This window comes from Strix uralensis, chromosome 19 (genome assembly GCF_047716275.1).
Source record: "Strix uralensis isolate ZFMK-TIS-50842 chromosome 19, bStrUra1, whole genome shotgun sequence".
Taxonomy (NCBI): domain Eukaryota; kingdom Metazoa; phylum Chordata; class Aves; order Strigiformes; family Strigidae; genus Strix; species Strix uralensis.
In genome coordinates this window covers 15813625-15833068 of record NC_133990.1, presented here as the reverse complement: position 1 = coordinate 15833068, position 19444 = coordinate 15813625, and the positions used below count along the sequence as shown (strand labels likewise).

Genomic DNA, 19444 nt, shown 5'->3' with positions numbered 1-19444 from the left:
CAGGGAGGGACCCAGGAGTCCCCAGCGCGGCCTCACTGGGAGCCACTGGCAGGGCCGCGTCTGCCGTTGCCTGGCAACGCCGAAGGGGAATCACGTGATGCACGCCGCCATGTTGGAGAGGGCAAGAAGGTGGTGTCACGTGATGGCCGCCGCTTGCCGCCATGTTGGGAGGGGAAAACGTGGCTAATGAAGGGGGGGGGTGTGTGTGCAATTAGCACAGGGCACTGAGGGTGCAATTAGCACAGGGTGCAATTAGCACTGGCTCTGCTGCCAGCTCCAGCCCCACGCCCCGACTGTGGGCGTTGGAAACCAGGCTGGGCCCCATCTCTGTGTGTGGGGACTGGACCGTACCCTGGTCCCTCCAGCCCCAGCAATACGAGCCCAGCCCCATGGCGGGGCCACCCTCGCTGCTTCCCTGGGCCAGGAGGGAAAGCTGCGCCATTCCTGCAGCAGCAGGCCGGGTTCCCAGGCCATTGCTGCAGAGACCTGGGCCCTGTGGGCTCCGGCGCCTCGCCCCGCGCCCACCCGGGGGCTGGCACCAGGAGCCAGCGCTGCTCCCCACACACCCACATCGCTCCGTGTCACCCAAACCCCGCATTCCGGCTCGCTCTGTGCTGGGAAAGGAGCACGAGAACCAGATCTCGACACCCTTCCCAAGGCGCAGCGCACCCAGGGGCCCTGCGGCCACCTTCAGCCCCAGCAGCAGCCGTCCCTGCCTTTGCACCGAGGACGCGCGTCCACGCACGCTGCAGCCCCAAATCCCGTGTGTCCCCCCCGCTCCCCAGCACCGACACACCTGAAATGCTTCCAGCCACCCTCCCCACCACTGCCGCAGCCAAAACCAGTCCAAGCTGCAGCCACGGGGTTTAACCCCACTTAAAAACCGCTTTGACTGTAAAGAAATGCTCCCAGCGAGGCGTTTGCGCTGGGCATGAAGAGTCCAGGCAGAACTGGCACATGGGGAGGGGTGGAACAACCCGAGCAGCAGCGATGCAGGTCAGCCCACAGACACCCGCGGGGAGGAGATGAGTTTAGTACAAGTGTTTATTGTCTTTTCCCCAGAGGGCACATACAAATCAGGCCGGACTCCAGCTCCTAGAAGGAGTCCTAATGAGGTTAGTTCACATGCGTTTTAAAAACAGCTCTTCTACCAGTACTGTTACATCGAAACATTAAAAGCTGAAAAAAAAAAAAAAAATAGAAATGCCCTGGAAGTTTCCAACAGCAAGTAATGCTAGTCACACGTAACACAGACAGATGGCATTAAGGGACCGAAGGGTATGTACACATTATCTTTAAAAGACACAGTGAGTCACTGCTATCAAGTAAGACCCCCCCCCGGCTCGCCCGAGGGGGACAGCCTGGCCACCCTGGGGGTCTGCCCGGCTGCAGCACTGTTAGCCAAAGCAGGGAAGAAGGGATGGATAACCACCAGCAGCAGCACAGGAGGCGGCTGCTGATTGCAATCAGACAGGGTAAAGCTTTGGCCCTCCCATGGCGCGGATACAGCCTTCGCAGTGAGGAAGAGCCCGAGAGCAAACCCCGCCCCAGCTAAGACACCGTCATGGTGCCAAACGTGGTTACGAGAGCTGAACTCGCCCTGGGTGGGGGAGAGGGACCAGAAGGGTGAGTGGGCAGGAAAACACCGATCACCCTGTCCCGCGCCCTTTGGACTGGGAGGTCTGGGGTGCGGCGATGGAGCAGGGGCTCTCCCTGTCCTTGGCGAGCGAGGTGCTGCCGTGGGGAGGGGCCTTTGCTTGCACCTTCCCGAGGTTCCTGGAGCAGCCACAAAGGATCCAGTTCAGCTCATGCTCATTCCCTCTGGCCCCTCAGCCCCCAAGGCTGCTTAGCCTGAAGCCCTGGCAATGCTGGGCAAGCCAGGCACGGCTGCAGGACCATGCCCTCCCTCTCCCTGGGAACGTATCCTGCTCCAGGGATGTCTGAGTGGTCCCTAACCCTCTCCCAGGGGATTCGCAGTGACCCCAGGGCTGTCCGGCAGATGAGGGGAGCCTGTCCCAGCCCATGCTGCCGGCCCACCCACCCTGGGGAGCTGAATCGCCAAAAAAGAGCCTACAAACCAGCCAAAAACCTGCTACCAACATGCACTGCAGTAAAACCATGCTGGAACACAGGCAGCGAGGCGAACTGCGCCTCTGCCCTGCAGAGAACTCGTAAAACCCAGGAACAAAGCAAAGGAAAACCAGCAAGGCCAAAACATCCCTAATTCTACAGCCTCCAAACCCAGGGTCAAGCAGCTCCAGCTGAAGGGGGGGGACAGCGAGGGGGGCACCGGGAGCCGGCAAGGGAAGGTGGCAAAGGGAATCAGCCGGTGTCACCGTTGGCGGGTGGCAAAGCCACCCGTGGGCGTCGGGAAGGGGCTGGCATCACTAGTGGTTGGTACTGCATTGCTACGGGAGCGAAGAAGCCGCGGCCCCGGACCCCTCCGCGAGGGGCTGGTGCTGGGGGGCAGCCCGTGGTCCCAGGCTTTGCGCTCCAGGCAGAGGGAGCTGGAGGAGTCTCCCTTCCGTGGCATAAAACATCCCCGAGCTGGTGCAGACAGGGAGGGAAAGGAGAAGCCGACGTGGAGGCATGAAGTGTCTCTGGTCTTCCCGGCACACCAGGAGCCCGGCTGTGGCACCGGCCGGCGTTCGGTCCCGGAGTTGCTGTCAGCCGTAAGGCAGGAAGACTTGAGACCGAGCAGAAGCTGCTGAGGGGGAGAGGAGTGGGGCACGGTGCCGGGGCTCGTCCTCTGGCCGCTGCTGCCGCTGGGCTTTCCACCGTGTCTTCTCCAGGTGTCTTTGGTTTCCATTACAGAAACGCCGGCAGCATTTTCTCCTCCCGCGAGCTGCTCGGGGTGAGCGCGTTAGGCCGGGAACTCGGTGCTGTGGTGCCTGACGTGCTCATCGGTGACGGATAGATAAGTGGCTCGCATGCTCGGGGAGTACTGCGGGGAGAGGAGACGGGGGTCAGCGCACCCCCAAACCATGGCATGCCCCACCAAGCCCCCGCCAGCCACGTCCAACCCAACCCCTCCACTGCCACACGCCACTGAGCCGCCAGAGAAAGCTCAAGGATGGAGAGGGAAGATTCACAGAATCATCTGGGTTGGAAAAGCCCTTGAAGCTCCTCCAGTCCAACCAGGAACCTCACCCTGACCGTTCCCAACTCCACCAGATCCCTCAGCGCTGGCTCAACCCGACTCTTCAACCCCTCCAGGGATGGGGACTCCCCCCCTGCCCTGGGCAGCCCATTCCAACGCCCAACAACCCCTTCTGCAAAGAAATCCTTCCTAAGAGCCAGTCTGACCCTGCCCTGGCGCAGCTTGAGGCCATTCCCTCTTGTCCTGGCGCTGGTTCCTTGGCTCAAGAGACTCATCCCCCCTCTCTGCACCCTCCTTTCAGGGAGTTGCAGAGGGCCAGGAGGTCTCCCCTCAGCCTCCTCCAGACTAAACCCCCCCAGTTCCCTCAGCTGCTCCTCGTATGGGATTCCTTCCCATTTGTGTCAACCCCCAATTAATCTGCCAGGCTGCCATGGGTAAGGGGGCCAGATCCTGGTCACAGCCTCTTCAAGGGCTGGAAGAGAAGAGACCCCCCAGCCAAGACACTTCAAGTGGCCTCAGGCTCTGCTCTGCCCCCTTCCGCACTGCCAGGTTCATCCTCCACCTTCCTGACTCGAGCCAGGCAGCAAATTCAGCCCCAAGCACCGAGTCTGGATGCATCTGATCCCAAGGGGGCTTGAGCTCGCCGCCCTCCGCTGGCACGGGCAGCAGGATGGGGTTTAGTGGGAGAACTCGGGGCCAGGTCTCTGTGGCAGCGGAGATGGGTTTTGACCCCTGATCTTCCCTGTCCATGCACAAACCTTACCCCAGGCTCACCGGGTGCCTGCGCCGGCAACCGCTGTGGGCTGAACCCCCCGGGGCTCCCCGGTCAGGGCTCGGGGCCCCTACCACACTGGGAAGGGGGTAGCAACGAACCCAGGGCAGAGGCAAAACCTCCAGCCCCCCCCACGCCCCAGCAACATTGCAGAATTAAATTTCTCCAGCATTTTGCAGGAGGGAGGGACACCCCAGCCAGGCATTAAGGAAGATTATTCCCGAGTTTGTTATTTTAGACTGTGAAAGTCCTTCCTCGGGGATCTGAATCCTGGTTAAATTAGACCATTCAGGGCGGGGAGAAGTGCTGCAATGAATCCCCCCGCTCGCTCATCCCCGCCCCGGGGAAGAGGCTCGCCAGCTGCCAGGTCTGTGCAATCGGATTACAGCCTCCCGCGCTGGCGTGGCTCCGCGCTTTCACCTGATGGCAAAAATCTTCCCCGGTTTAGGCCAGCACACGGTGTCCCTGCCCCGGCAGCGTGCCCGGAGCCGTGTCCCCGACCCCACCACGGTGCCACCGTCGTGCCCGTGGGGGGCAGCCGGGGGGTATTACTGCTTCAGAGAGAGGCATCGAAGCAGATTAAACGCTGTCAGAAAAGGAGGGGGAAAAACTGCGCCGAGAAGGGGCTGGAGATGGGGACTATTTCCACTCCCAACACACGGGAACTGCAAATCCTCTTGTACCTGGGGATAAAATGAGGCCCCGTCCCTCCCGAGCCCTCCACGCTCTCCCCAAAATCAAACCAGCCCCATGGGAAAGGGGATGGAGGGAGGCACCAAGGAGGGGGAAGAAGGACAGGAACCCAGCTGCTGCCCCGGGATGAGGAGGGAGAAGGAAGCGGCTGAACTTACTCTTGATGGGCAACTTAGCTCCAAAATAATTGATGCAAAAAAAAAAAAAAAAAGAAAAGAAATAAAGCAGGCATTAACAGACAGGGTGGGTTTAACCAAACAGCAGGGAAATGTAAACATGCACGGGTGACTGTGACAGGCGTCCTTTGAAAGTCAGAATAAATAAGAAATAAAGCAGAGAAGAGCAGCGGAAGGGAAGACTATTTTGGTCTCCCCCGAGCACGTGGTGGGTGACCTCTCCCCGCAGCCTCTGCGGGCTGGCTGGGAACTGGGTTAGCAAAGACGGGCAGGAGGGATGCGCTCGCAGATCGGGCACGTCCTCTGCAAGGGCAGGAGGAGGGGGCTGAGCTCACCCCATCCTCACCCCAGCAGACCTCGCCCTGGGCGAGTGGCTTTCTGGTGAAGCAGAGGGGCTGGTTGCCACCTGGCTAACACCCCCCCCCCCGCCCAGCCCACAGGGGGTCACAAGAAGGACTTGGCCTCGGCTGTCCATCGTACCGTGGGGGGAGGAGAGCCTCTGCCGATCAGGGGGACGTTCTCGTAGCGCGGGTTTCCACCGAAGAGCACGGCTTGGTTCCTGGAGGGGGAGAACCCGTCAGAGCGGGGGGGCACAGTGAGATCCCCCCGTCCCCATCACCCTGTACCCCCAGTGGGGGGGGGTCTCCATCCCTGAGGCGGCGGGTGGGGGGGTCTCACATGTACTCGGAGACGGGGGCGTTGGAGATGGTCTGCGCCGGGGGGTGCAGGCTGCTCTGGCTGCCCAGGCTGCTGCTGTAGCTGCAGAAGCTGCGGAGCTGCCCCCGGGCTGGGTTGTGGGTGGCGATGCGACGTGCCTGCGGGTTGAAGGGGTCTTCTTCATCCATGTCATCGTAGTCCCGGTCTCTACAGGGACAAGACAGTGGTGCTGACCCCCTCTCCGGCCCAGCTCGTGCCACACACGCAGCCCCGTGTCCCCCCCGCCACCCCCCGGTGAAGACCCACCTGCCAGTGAAGTGTTTCCAGGCCCGCGGCGTGGCGCAGATGATGGTGGAGAAGGCAGCGGCCACCAGCAAGGAGAAAAGGACCAGGTAAAGCAAACCCTCCACCCCGTCGTAGCAGATGCCGATGAGGGCGTCCAGGTAGTCCTGCAACGGGAGATGGGGCAGGGCAGGGCTGGTGGCAGTGACGGGGTGACCCCGGGAGCTGTGTGTGTCCCCCCCCGACACCCCTCACCTTGTGCAGCCCCCGGCAGTCCAGCATGGCCGTGAGCTGGTGCAGGCTGGTCTCTGAGGAGTTGAGGAGCTGCTGGACCCCCAGCAGATCCTTCTGTGGGAGAAACGGGGGGGTCAGGGCAGCGCTGGGCAGGATGGGGAGCATAAGAGGGGGGCGCATAGGCTCCCAGCTCCCCCCACCCCGCACCTCAGCTGTCGGGAAGAGGGGCAGCGCGAACTGTATCAGGCCCTGGATCTGGATCTGCATGGTGGTGAGCGAGCGCTGGAAGACGGTGAGAGCCTGCGAGGGGGGAGTGGGGAGCGGTCACAGAGCTGCCCAAGCACCCCCCCCCGGGACACCCCCTGCACCCCCAGCAGCATGAATCGGGGTGCCCAGCTCCCCCATACCTGCTGGAAGGGGTTGCTCAGGCTCTGGTCACAGTACAGGTAGTAGTGAACCACCTCTGCAAAGCGAACGGGAGACGTCGGTATGAGTGTCCCAGGGGGGGCAGAACGGCAGCGGAAAGCACCGGCCCCCCAGGCAGGTTTTGGGGGAGCACTGGGGTCCTGCCCCAGCACGTCTCCACCCCACAGCCGGCTCTCACCCGCACTGATGTCGCTCTCCGTCTGGTTCATGATGAACTTGTCCGGGGCCACGCAGAAGTCGCTGGTGCCCTGCGAGGACAAAAGGGGCATCGTTGGGGCTGGGAAGGCCGGGACGGGTTCCCTCAGCCCTCGGCTCGGCCCCGGCACAGCCGGTACCGCCGCTCGGCCCCGCTCACCACCGCCGCCGCCGTGTCCACGGCCATGGAGGCCCAGCTGAGGATGAGTGTCAGCAGCCCGCAGCACAGCATCCTGCGGCGAGAGGAGGGGTCAGCACGCCCGGGGTCCGGCCCTGCCGCCCGCGGCGCCTCCGGCACCCCCGAGTCCGGCCGCGGGGTACTCACGTGGTGAGGAGGCAGCGGGAGCGCTTGGCCAGCCCCAGGCAGGCCAGGAGGCAGACGGTGAGGACGAGGATGAAGAAGAGGAGGTAAGCCAACCACCTGAGTGCAGAGGAAGGCTCCGTCACGCGCGCCCACCTCCCCACCCTGCCGGGAGACGCTCCGGCAGCCCCGCGCCGTGGTCCCGCTCACCGGTAATACTCGACGTAGGCGACGTGGCTGGCCAGCGCGGTGAGGTCGGCGCTGGCTCCCCCCCAGACGGGCAACCCCGAGAGCTGGAGGACGATGCTGCCGGCCAACTGCTGCATGAACTTGAGGGTCTGCAGGTAATCCCCCCGCGAGGCCAGCAGCTCGCTCAGCCGCCCCAGGTGCTGCTCCAGGCCCACCCGCATCTGCAGCGTGGTGCCCGCTACCTGGGGGATGGTGGAACGGTCAGTCCCTCCCCCCCACACCCCAGCACAGCACCGGGGGCTTCCCTGCCATCAGCCCCGCTCCCGGAGGAGCCATTCGCCCCGGCCGCCAGCCGCTGACCCTCCGGGAGAGCACCCCCCACCCCCCCAACATCGACCCTCTGCTTGAGCTGGATCCATCCCCCAGGACGGTCCCGCCATGGTCCCCCCCGGCCCTTTCTGGCCACAAAGACCCTATTTTGCAGGGTGACGTCACCCCCCCGGGGGCTCAGCCGGAGGAGGCAGGGCTCTGCCAGCAGCGCAGGACGCCTGGGTCCCTCCAGCTGGATGCCTCCCCCCCTCTCCATGTTTTAACCAAACCCAGGATGGGGGGATCGATGTGACCTGGGGGGACACGGAGGGGGTCGGATGGGGGGGAGCCTTCCCCGTGGCCCTACCAGCGAGTCGATGCTGGTCAGGGTGTGGTTGGCGTGGTCCAGGGCGTAGAGCAGCTGGTACACCCCGTCGTTGGTCTCGCTGTTCCCGTAGAAGCCGATGCCGATGGCCGCGCTGCGGGCAGAGAGGGGACCCCCAGTTAAAGAGGAGGGAAAAGCTCACCCCGACATTTTGCCTCGGGGCCAGCGAGGATGTGAGGACGCCGGTGGGACAGGGGACGGTCCCTGGAGCATCGCAGTTTTGGGGGACACCCCGCTGCTGGCAGGGCAGAGCCAAAGCAGATGGGACAGGGACAGCACCGTGATGGGGACCTGCTCCCCACGGGGCCTGGGGACACCCGAGCCCAGAGCTGCTCCACGGTGGATTTGAAGCTCCTTCTGTCAAACCCTGAGAGATTGAGAGCGGAGGGGCCGGGCAAAGCAGATTAGGGGAATCTGCTGGGAGTGATGCTGCTCCCGAATAAACCTGCTCCTGGGCTCAGTCCCAGAGGGGAGGCGGGTGGCGAGCTGGGGGCTGTGCTGCGGCCGTTCCAGGCCCCGTGGCGAGCTCACGGTGGCCACTTTGGTGCTCCCCAGCACCCGCTGCGCCAGCGGGGTCAGAGCCGGCTCCGAGGAGGGATGTGCCCCGGCCCGTACATGGCCAGTGCACGCAGTGCTCCCTCCCTCCCCACGCAGACACCAATAAAACCGACAGACACCGGCTCATTCGCCACGATTAGGCCTTTAACGGCCGCGGACAGGCTCAGTGTGGCTATTGGGGGGGTTTCAAAGCCCCCAGGGAGCTGCAGAACCATCGCCTGCCGCCCCGGCCCTTCCGTCATGGCTTCGTGGGGTGCCCTGAGGCTGGAGGAGCGGGAGGACCCGGCGGGGGGGTCCCGGGGGGAGCAGCCAAGCTCATTAGTGCCACTTCCCTGCTCCGTACAACAGGCAGGCAGCCATCTCGCTCCGCCCAGGCAAAACCAGCCCCTTTGTCTGGTGAGCGGGTCGCGGCTGGGCAGCGAAAGGGCCCCCGTGTCCCATCCCGTCCCCCTCCTCGGCCAGGCCTGCCGGGGGGGGGACACATGGGCTGGTTGGCGGGGGGTTCTCCCAGCCACGGGCTGCCAAAAATTGAGACGGGCTTGGAAAGCCACCAGAGCGCTGCTGGGTAAAGATGCGTCCCCTCGCCTAATTGCTGCGGTCACAATTAAGGCCGGGTGTGTGCGGGACCTGGCAGCTGGGTCACGCTGCCGCTCGCCATCTGCTCCGGGCTGGGATTAGCGACCCGGCCCCGCTCCCGCCCGGGATTAACCGGGATGGCGGAACAGCCGCGGCGGGAACGGGGATGGGGATGGGTCTGAGCCCCGCGGCCGGTCCCCGGGGCTGCCCCAGCATCAGCGGCTGCGCGGATAGAAGGCAGGGATTTAATTGCACAGAACTAATTAAAGCAACTCATGGCCGGAGAGTCGAGCTCCTTCGTTGATGGGGGCGGGGGGACAGCACGGGGTCCCCATCCCTGTCCTCACCAGCAGATGAGCCCGGCGGTGACGGCCATCCAGGTGACACAGCACGAGTGGGGCCGCTTGGTCTCGGGCTCCTGGTCCCTCTTGCAGCAGCACAGGCAGATCAGGTAGACGGTGAGGAAGAGGAGGTTGAGGCCGAGGCAGACGGCGGCCACCAAGCCCAGGAAAAGCAGCGACTGGGAAGGAGAGAGGGGACAGTCAGCGGCTGTGGCCATCACGTGCCGGCGGCGGGCAGGATGCGGCCACGTCCAGCGCCCCACGGGACGATCACACGGGGAAAGAGGAAATGTCCCCCCCACCCCATGCAGGGCCCCCAGGCTGCGGGTGGCAGGGGCCGGGGTGCAGCAGCCCCTTCGAGGGGGCACCAAGCACTGCATCCCCCCCCCCCCCCCCCCAAAAACCTTCTCCCCCATTTCGGGGTCACAGCAGTCCATGCCCTGGGATGCTGCGGTGGGTGCTGGCAGCGCCAAAACGAGGGGTGACCCCCCCCCACTCCCTAAGGGCTGGGCGGGGGGGCTCCGGCGGAGGGTGCCGGTGCCGGCTGGCCCGGCGGGGGGGCCCCGCATCCCCCTCCCCGGGGAAGAAGGGAGCTTTGTGCGGCCGTGAGATCAGAGCTGGCGCCGGATGAAAGGGGCCATGGCAAGGCGGGGAGAAAGGGAGGGGGGGAGCCCCGCCGGTAAACGGGACCCCTGCCCGGGGGGGGGCTCCGTATTCTCGGGTCCCGGAGAGGAGCGGGGCGGGGGGGGGGGGCAGTTTCCCGGGGTCGGTACCTGCTGGTAGTCGGGGTCCCGCGGTCGGAAGGCGGCGGGCACGGGCTGGAGGCGGAGGCCGCGGTGCGGTAGCCCGTGCAGCCAGGCCGCCCACCACGGAGGCAGGTAGTCGGCACGGGCGGGCGGCATGGCGGGGCCGGGGGCGGCGGGGCCGGGGCCGCGGCCGGCGATGGCGGGGGGCGCCGCGCCGCCACGCCGCGGGGCTCGGCCCACGCCACGCCCCCTCCCCTGGCCACGCCCCCTCCCCCTGACCACGCCCCCTCGCCCGCCCTCCCCGGGAATCGGGGAGCGTGGCCTGGGTGCCCCGCACCCCAACACAGCTCGGGGGGACGGCTCCAGGGCCCCGCACCCCCTGGGTCCTGCTACAGGGGGAACCACACCCCCATCCCTTCCCTGCTGTGGGGGCACCGCACCCCCGTCTCCTCCCCTATAGGGGCACCACACCCCCATATTTCCTGCTACAGGGGCACTGCTCCCCATCTCCCCCCTGCTATAGAGGGAACGCACACCCATATTCCCTGCTGTGGGGGCACCGCACCCCCATCTCCTCCCTATAGAGCACTACACCCCCCTACTCCCTGCTATAGGGGCACAGCACCCCAATCTCCCCCCGCTATAGGGGCACCGCACCCCCAATCTCCCCCCTGCTATAGGGGGAACGCAGCCCCATCCCTTCCCTGCTGTGGGGGCACCACACCCCCATCTCCCCCCCTATAAGGCACTGCACCCCCATATTTCCTGCTATAGGGGCACCACATCCCCATCCTTTCCCTGTTGTAGGGGCACCACACCCCTATCTCCCCCCCATAAGGCGCTGCACCCCCAATCTCCCCCCTGCTATAGGGGCACCGCACCCCCACTCCCCCCCCCCCACTATAGGGACAACACCCCCCATCTTTCTCCTGCTATAGGGGTACTACACCCCATCTTCTCCCTGCTATAGGGGGAGGCACTGCTCCCATAGGAGGTGGGTCCCTCCCCATAGGGTCACACACCCCCAAGCCCCCCCTGCTATAGGGAAAGGACACCCACCCCCCCAGGGGACACACTGGGGGCCGTGTGTGACAGCCCCCCTGAGCACCCAGTCCTCACCCCACCTACCCAGCCCCAGCACCCCCCAAAACAATCTCGGGGGTTCCTGGGGTGTCTGGGGGTTCCCCGGCAGGATCCACCCCCCCCAGTGCAGCCGGAGGAACAGGAACGGCGTGAAAAGACAAATGTGACACTGGGACCGGTTCGGGGCTTTATTTATTTTAAGAAATTCAGAGAAACTTCCACAGGAACGGCTCATTTCAGCTCCTTCACCGCCAGACCTGGGGGGGAGGGAGAGAGGAGGGTTAATACCTGCAGAAGGGGCACCCAGAGCCCCCTTGGGGGGGGCCCAGACCCAGAAAGGGGCACCCAGAGTCCTCGGGGGGGGCTCAGCCTGAAGAAGGGGCACCCAGCGCCTCCTTGGGGGGCCCAGACCCAGGAAGGGGCACCCAGAGTCCTCTGGGGGGGCTCAGCCTGAAGAAGGGGCACCCAGAGCCTCCTTGGGGGGGCCCAGACCCAGAAAGGGGCACCCAGAGTCCTCGGGGGGGGCTCAGCCTGAAGAAGGGGCACCCAGAGTCCTCGGGGGGGGGCTCAGCCTGAAGAAGGGGCACCTAGCGCCTCCTTGGGGGGGCCCAGACCCAGAAAGGGGCACCCAGAGTCCTCTGGGGGGGCTCAGCCTGAAGAAGGGGCACCCAGCGCCTCCTTGGGGGGGGCCCATACTGGGACGAGGCCACTGGACAGCGGGAGCTCCCCAGGGGCCCCTCCATGGGGAGGGGGCTCTCACTGCCCGCCCCCCAGTATGAGCCGTTTCCCCTCGGAGGCCGCAGGATACCTGGGGGCAGGGACTGCTTCAGCTTCTCGGCCTTCTCCTTGTCCGTGATGACCAGGGTGTAGAGGTACCGGCTGCAGCGCACCTTGAACTTCACATTGTCCTTGTTCTTCTTGATCTTGACCGCTGCAGGATTAAGGACCAGGGCAGTTAGAGGAGGGGGGCGGGGGCAGTGAGACCACCCCAGCTCCTCTGTTCGCATCCGAGCCAGGAGGACAGTCGCAGCCCTGCCCGCCCCACCCGCGCTACAAAAAAAAAAAACCCAACCCAAATTAAGTTAATTTTTCCCGCACCGCTGTCACAAACAGCCCCGGTCCGAGGGCTCAGCCCGCCGCCTCGTGCGTTTCTCGAAGCCAACAGCTTCATTTTGAGGCCGTTCTGCTTCGCAGCAGCATTTTACAACAAACAACGCGTCTCCTTTCCACCCCCCCCGGCCATTTTACCCAAGCAGCTCGCGCAGAGCCGCGGCCGGTTCCTCTCCTTCCCCGCCGCAAGCCAAAAGGCACAAAAACCGCTTTGTGAGGGGCTGTCAGCAGCTCCAAGAGCGTTTCGGTGCTGAGCTCTCCCTTCTCGCCCACACCCGAGTTAACAAAACGCTCCCAGAACAGAAGCGCCTCTTCCCCGTGACAGCTGGATCCAAATAAGCAAGAGAAGAGGGAAAACTCTTCACGCGTTGTTCAATATCGAGACAAGACGTTGCTGGCGTTTCAATTATAACGGTCTTTTGTGTTTGCAACAAAAGAAAACTCGAGTTTTGAGTGCGATTCGCTTGTCACTCCCAGAGAAGTCCCCAGCGTCTGACATCTTGTAGCTTTTCAAAGATTACAGCGAGTCAAGAGGGAGATCTGCGAATCCTTTCCAGCTGTGGCTTGGCCAAAACGCTTCCAGAGCAGCGGAAAAAACGCGGCTGAGCGGGTGTCAGAGCCCCAGTGCCAGGCCTGAGCCCCCCCCTCCCTCCCGGTGTCCCTCTGCCCAGCGTGGTTTTGCTCCCAGGCGTGAGCTCAGCCAAAGCTGAGCAAAAGCTGCTTTAAATGTCACTGATGTGCCTGAAGAAAGCCTCAGCACCGCGGGTCCCGCAGCGCTTCCAAACCGCTGCTCCTGTGCCAGAGAATCCCCTCGCTTCCCCTCCCAGAGACCCCCCCTACTCACACTTGGCGTCCTTCCTCCTGGCTGTCAGCAGAAAGTCTTTGATCTCCTCAATCTTACGAGGCTGAAAAGGAAAACGGAAATTCAGCGTACAGACAGCAGCTGAAAACTGCCCCCCCAGCTCACGCACTGGCTTCTGGGAGCCCCCCCGGATCGCTGGGAGCCCCAATTCCCACCGCCAAGACCCACCCCCCCCCAGCCCTCCGCAGCAGCTGCCCCAGGCCGTGGGGCATCTCTCTTCCCGCAGGACAGCAGGACCCTGCCCCAGCCACCGGCCAGCGGGGGGGCGGGTGCTGTCACCCCCAGCACCACAGGGAGATGAATCCCCGCCCCCAACCCCGCGCTCGGGGCCAGGGAAGTCAGGGACCCCCCCCCCCCCCCTCACCCCCAGGGGAGGACCCCGCCATCCTGCCGGCCCCACAGGATACCCCCAACCCCACGGGGTGAGGGGAAGAACAACCCCCGCCCCGTCGCCCCCCACCCTCCTCCTCACCATGGTTCCGGGCCGGGCTCAGAAGGCTCCAACCTGCGACAGAAACAACCCAAAATGGCGTCAGCGCAGCCCCACCGCCCACCATCGGCCGCCCATCATCGGCCTCCCCGCGCTCCCTCCGACACCCACCGCCCACCATCGGGTCTTCCCGCGTCCCCTCAGCTCCCCCGTCCCGTCCCGGGGCCGCCCAGCCCCGTACACCGGCGGATGGTGGCGGATCCCGCTCCCCCCCCCCCATACCCACAGCGGCCGCCTCAGCGCACAGACCGGAAGTAAGCGCGCACTTCCGCATCCGGAGGGGTTTAGTCCCGCCCCCTCGGGCATCGCTACGGCTCGGGCGGAGGGACAAAAAGAATCGGATCGCGAGCGCGATGGCGGGCGCAGCTGCTGTGCTGAGTTGGCGGGGTCTCAGCCCCCGCTGCACCGGTCACGGAGGGGACACAGGGAGCACCGGGCACCCCCGGTCTCTCCGATGCCTCCGTGCAGCGCCGTGGAGGAGGAGCACGGCCGTCTGGGCGGGCTGTTTGCAGCCTTCCGAGCTCCGGCATCTCTCGGGGCGAGGGGGGGGGCCCTGGCTGCGCCAGGGCCCCCCCCCCGCCCCGAGAGATGCCGGAGCTCGACGGGTCGGTGTAATGGAGCCGCTTTGCCACAAGAGAGAGCTTCAGCCACGCTCAAAACCCCCAAACCACCCCAAATCCCTGCAAGAATCCTGGGGGGGCGGGGGCGAGGGACCCCGGCCTGTCCCTGCGCCTCCGCGGTCCCTCTCGCCCCGTCCCCATCCTGCCAAGCCCCGTGTGGGGCAGGAGCGGTGTTTGGGGGTGCTGGGGTGCTCCTCAGCAGCGCTGGTTTGGGGGATGAGGTCAGTGGGGTCATCGGGTGCAGTGGGGACACTGGGGACACTGGGGACAGGGGGCTGCACCGCTCCCTTAGCCACAGTTCCCAGCCATGCCCCGAAGTCTCATGCTGGAGGTGCTTTTGGGGGGTCGCCCACCCCATGCTGGCTCTGGGGACGTGCCAGGGACCCCCCGACTCGGGTCATCAGCTGGAGGGGCTGGAGCCCCTGCGGGAGGGGACAGCGGGGTGGCTTGTCCGGCGTGGAGAGAGGGAATTGATGGAGCTGTGAAGGCTCCTGTGGGGCACCCTGATCCTGCACCCTGACCCAGCACCCTGATCCAGCACCCTGATCCTGCACCCTGATCCAGCACCCTCAACCAGCACCCTGACCCAGCACCCTGATCCAGCACCCTCAACCAGCACCCTGATCCAGCACCCTGACCCTGCACCCTGACCCAGCACCCTGACCCAGCACCCTGATCCAGCACCCTGACCCTGCACCCTGACCCAGCACCCTGACCCAGCACCCTCAACCAGCACCCTGATCCTGCACCCTGACCCAGCACCCTGACCCTGCACCCTGGCCCAGCACCCTCAACCAGCACCCTGACCCAGCACCCTGACCCAGGACAGGCCCTTCCTGACGGATGGTCCAAATTAAAAGGCAATAAACCATCGGGGCAGACAAACGCCTGAACCGACCGCGGGGGTGGACGCGACAATTGGGGACATTCAAGCCCATAAATCACACGCTCCCGCGCCTGCGAGGAAGGTCCCTGCCTCAGCTGGGGGTGTCCCGAGGGGTCCCCGCCACTGCACGGCCGATGTCCCCAGCTTGCCCCGGGCCACCGTTCCTGCCTGGCTGCCTGTGGGTGCCGGAAAAGGCTTCTCAACCTCCGTCCGTGGCTCCATCTCTCCAGAAGGATTTTTTCCCTGGGGAGAGGGCTGGGGGGAGCGGAGCAGCCCCTGCGAGCGGCCCTGGGGCGAGCGTGGGACCCCCGCTGCCCTGCGGCAGGACGGGCTCTGATGGGGTCACTGGTGTCCCCCATGTGTCCCCCCGGTGAGCTGACACGAGCATGTGGGGCTGTTGGAGTGGGGTGATCCCCGCCACACGCTTTGGGGAAATGGCTGTAACTCACTAAAAAGCAGGATTTTTGTTCCAGACCTATTAAACAACAATGTTTAATGGAGGGTGAGGAGTTACGGCCCCACAGAGGCTCCTCCGCTCCGCAGCCGGAGGACGAGCTCCGGTTCCTCGTCACTTGTGGCCCTGTCCATGGACATCCCCGTCCATCGCACCAGAGGCACCCACAGCCGGTGGGGGGGGGGGGTGCTGTGATTTTGGGGGGGCTGTGGCTGCGCTGCCTCGCAAAGCAAAGCCAAACCTTCCCCGGAACCGTGCCCCGAGGCTGTGGGACCCCCCTCCACAGTCCTGCGTGGGGTGACCCTCCGGGGGCCAAATATGAATTACCTGCTGGTTCCTGATCGTGCAGCCATGGTGGTTTTGGAGACGGATAATTAATTACCTTCTGATTTTAATTGTTGCTGGTGGGGGGATGCGGTCGGCAGCGCTCGTGTGCGGGTGGGGGGAGTGGAGGGTCGTGGATCCGTGTCTCGTGTCAGCAGCGTGGATGAGTCCCGGCTCATCTCGGAGATTTAAAACCCCCAGGACACGAGTCCCTCGGCGCTGGCAGCTCCCCCGAACGATGGTACAAGGAAGAAGAAGGAGGAGGAAGGGCAGTGGTAGGTGACACCGGGGAGGGGACAGGTCTCCCCAGGTCCTGTCCTGGGGCTCGCCCCTCTCCGGCCCCACTGCTCCCAGCTGCAGGGGTGCTCGGGGTGTCCGGCTGCGATGGCAGAGCGGATGTTTCAGGGGTGCTGCTCCTTGACTCTGGCGGTGTCCCCGCTCCGGCGTTCCCACCCATGCCCATCGCCCCACGCCCACCGCCCATGGCCACCGTCTGTCCCCGTCACCCTGTCCCTGTCACCCTGCACCCCACCCCACGTCCCACCAGCTCCTCCCAGTATCACACTAAGACCTGTTACTGGGACGAAGCGTGCCGCTGAGGCGGGAGCTGCGGGGCTCCCACCAAGGGGAGGTTTTTTGGGTGGGACGATTCTCCCTCTTCTCCCTCTCCACCAAATGAGTTTTTTAATTGTTTGATTTATTTATCTCATCTCTGATGGGCTGATCTACTCTGCTGCCTTTTAATTGCTTCAAAAGTTGAGCAGTTTTTCATGTTTTAAGGAGTGCTGAATTGTATAATTAAAACACTAACGGTGTAAATCAACAGTGCAGAAGAAAGACAGCAGAGAATGAAGCAAGCTTCTTGGCATAATAATAAAACTAAACTGGCATGAAAAGTGCCCATTACGGCACCGACGCTGAATACTAATGCTCGGCCAAGGGGACCGAGGCACCGTCCAGCCCCGGCGAGGGTCTGCAAACACCAACACGCAGTGGCAGCCTCCAAAATCACCTGGTTTTGGCCCAAAGCGCAGCGTGGCCTCACCGTTGGAGCCTGAGATGGGGGGGGTGTGTGGGTCAGGTGGTGGCTGTCCCCCCCCCATCCCCTGGCCCTGCGCCCCCCGAGCAGCATCGCTCCTGCTCCTCCCTGGGAACAGATTCACTTTTACTTTATTAATATTATTTAAAAGCCGAGTGGGTGTATAAATCAACAAAAATAATTCATGAGAGTCATTAGCTCCTCAAAGACGGGATCTTTTTACGGCTGGCTTTAAATTAAAAAAAGAAAAAAAAAAAACCCCAAACCCCACCACATTCTGAAACTGCAGCTTTTAAAACACATCAAATACATTTCCTCCCTGCCTCCCACCGGCCCGGCTCCTCTGCCTAATGAAATTCAATCAGCATCCTCAATTCACCCGCTGACTACCAGTTTTATATTAAAAAATCTTTCTGGTTCTGCTTGGGAAGCGCCGTGCCAGGACTGCGGTTGTGTTTAACCCTGCGGTCCGGGGGTACCGTGACCCCCCCCCAGCACGGGGTTTGGTGAAGAGCTCAATGAGGAGCCTTCCTCCTCCTCCTTATCCTTCTCCTCATCCTCCTCATCCTTCTCCTCCTCCTCCAGCAGCTCCAGGGGGCTCCGGTGAAGTGGATGTTGATGGAGCCACATGGAGGAGACCCAGGATGCTGGATCTGGCCCCGGGGCACCTTGTCGACATCCAACACACCCCATCTCCCCCTCCCCAAACACACCCCTCACCGGGACCCAGGGGTGCTGCCCGCTGAGACTGGCAGGGCGATGTCCGCCAGCACCCTTGGGGACAGCGGGGACCCGGCTGGCGCGGGTGGCAACCCCCCGGCAGCTCACGCGGGAGTTTATTTGCCGCAGCGGGTTTAAGCAGCGCGTTGGCAGCCGGCGAGATGCGCGTGTCACCCGGCGATTAGATGGTATCACCTTATCAGCAGCAGCAGCAGCAGCGGGGGCTGCGAGGAGGTGGGTAACAACAAGAAATAAAATAAAAAAAAGAAGAAAAAGCCCATGTGATTTTCTCTCTGCTCCTCTCAAAGGTCTGATTCAAAGTTAAACAGCCGCCGAAGATAATCTGCTGTGGGCTCCAGCCCTCAGCACCGCTCGCCTTGACCTCGGGGGTCTTTGGCTGGCGGCGGCAGCCCGAGCCCTGCTCGCTTCTTGGGAGCCGGCCAGCTCGCTGTGCGCGCTCACCCGGGAGCCGAGCGAGCCAAGGGTACTCCGTCAAAGCAGTGTTTACACACACAAGGGCAGCCGTATTTTTATTATGCATAATTACACTGTCCTTAATGGAATTGCAAACCATTTTTCCTGGCGGAGGGAGAGAGCGGCTGTGCGGGAAGGGGAACCGCAGCTCGTCTGTGTCTCAAGGCGAGCTCCGAGCTATCGGGCAGGTCCCGATTGGGGTGTCCTGACGGCAGCCTGGACCCCGGCCTAACTCTGCACCCCTGGCTCCAGCGCTGGAAGCAGAGCACCTCCTCTTCTCCCCATCCCCGACGGGCACCAGCCCCAGGGAGCACCCTGCCCACCCAACGTGTCGGTGGTTTCCTTCTCCTCTTGCTCTTCCCTGGGACACGGCCGTCCCCTGCTCGGGGACACCAGTGACACCCCCCGATGTTTGCTCCTATCTGTCCCCCCCACCCAGCGAGGATGCACAGGAGAGCCAGTCCGGGACAGTCAGCGAGGAAAACCCACAGTTTCAGGGTCCCACGGGTGGTTAGAGAGTGGGAGGTGCGGCTTGTCCTCGGGGACGCGATGCAGTAGCTGCACGGGCAGGAAATGTGTCCACAGAGGTGCGGGGTCCCACCTCGGGCACCCTGGGGAGCTGCCTGTGGGAACCCCGCTTGGCAGCTGCACCCCACGGCTGCTGAGCCCCAGTTTGGGGCCGAGATGTGGGTGCCCCAGAGGCGCAAGCTTGAGACGTGCATGGCTGAGACTTGCAAGCTTGAGGTGTGCACGGCTGGGATGTGCAAGCTTGAGACGTGCAAGCTTGAGACATGTAAAGTTGAGATGTGCAAGCTTGAGACATGTAAGGTTGAGATGTGCAAGCTTGAGATGTGCAAGCTTGAGACATGTAAGGGTGAGACATGCAAGCTTGAGACGTGTAAGCTTGAGACATGTAAGGTTGAGACATGCAACTTGAGATGTGCAAGCTTGAGACATGTAAGCTTGAGACATGTAAGGTTGAAACATGCAAGCTTGAGACATGTAAGCGTGAGACGTGCAAACTTGAGATGTGTAAGCTTGAGACGTGCAAGCTTGAGACATGTAAGGGTGAGACATGCAAGCTTGAGATGTGTAAGCTTGAGATGTGTAAGCTTGAAATGCGCAAGCTTGAGACACGTAAGCTTGAGATGTGTAAGCTTGAGACACGCAAGCTTGGGACATGTAAGCTTGAGACGTGCAAGGTGGAGACCAGTGTGGCTGAGACGCGCGCGGCTGCGGTGAGCGTGGCCGAGGGGCGCGGGATGGAGCCGTAGGTGCAGCCCGAGCGCTGAGTACCCGAGCGCTGCGCGCCTCAGACACGCCTGCCCGAGCCGGAGCCCCCGGCTCCGCGGCGCCAGTCCCGGCGTGGAGGCACCGCAGCGGCGCAGGCGGCCGCCATCCAGCCCTTGGTTTGTTCTTGCCAGGCTCGGGTCCTTCTTTCC

General features: G+C 63.6%; 2 protein-coding genes across 8 annotated transcripts; both read right to left on the bottom strand.

Moving 5' to 3' along the window:
- Window positions 1–1026: 1026 nt before the first annotated feature.
- TTYH2 (tweety family member 2) lies at window positions 1027–10160 on the bottom strand. 3 transcript variants are annotated; one of them, XM_074889041.1, is made up of 15 exons: window positions 9968–10160; window positions 9201–9373; window positions 7702–7813; window positions 7047–7267; window positions 6861–6956; window positions 6696–6768; window positions 6519–6588; window positions 6322–6377; window positions 6122–6214; window positions 5936–6028; window positions 5705–5847; window positions 5420–5605; window positions 5222–5300; window positions 4724–4736; window positions 1027–2944 (listed from the first exon to the last, which is right to left on the bottom strand). In XM_074889041.1, exons 1-15 carry the CDS (start codon window positions 10094–10096, stop codon window positions 2901–2903), a joined length of 1581 nt encoding a protein of 526 aa, XP_074745142.1. In that variant the 5' UTR covers window positions 10097–10160; the 3' UTR covers window positions 1027–2900. The 3 variants fall into 3 exon arrangements, with proteins under 3 accessions (XP_074745142.1, XP_074745141.1, XP_074745144.1); XM_074889040.1 differs by lacking the exon at window positions 4724–4736; XM_074889043.1 differs by lacking the exons at window positions 4724–4736; window positions 6122–6214.
- A 1037-nt stretch (window positions 10161–11197) lies between these two features.
- On the bottom strand, window positions 11198–13780 carry RPL38 (ribosomal protein L38). 5 transcript variants are annotated; one of them, XM_074889348.1, is made up of 5 exons: window positions 13708–13780; window positions 13468–13500; window positions 12978–13038; window positions 11832–11954; window positions 11198–11280 (listed from the first exon to the last, which is right to left on the bottom strand). In XM_074889348.1, the coding sequence occupies exons 2-5, from the start codon at window positions 13468–13470 to the stop codon at window positions 11255–11257; spliced, it is 213 nt and encodes a 70-aa protein (XP_074745449.1). In that variant the 5' UTR covers window positions 13471–13500; window positions 13708–13780; the 3' UTR covers window positions 11198–11254. The 5 variants fall into 5 exon arrangements, with proteins under 5 accessions (XP_074745449.1, XP_074745450.1, XP_074745451.1 ...); XM_074889349.1 differs by having other exon boundaries at window positions 13712–13747; XM_074889350.1 differs by lacking the exon at window positions 13708–13780 and adding an exon at window positions 13597–13702.
- Between the last annotated feature and the right edge of the window lie 5664 nt (window positions 13781–19444).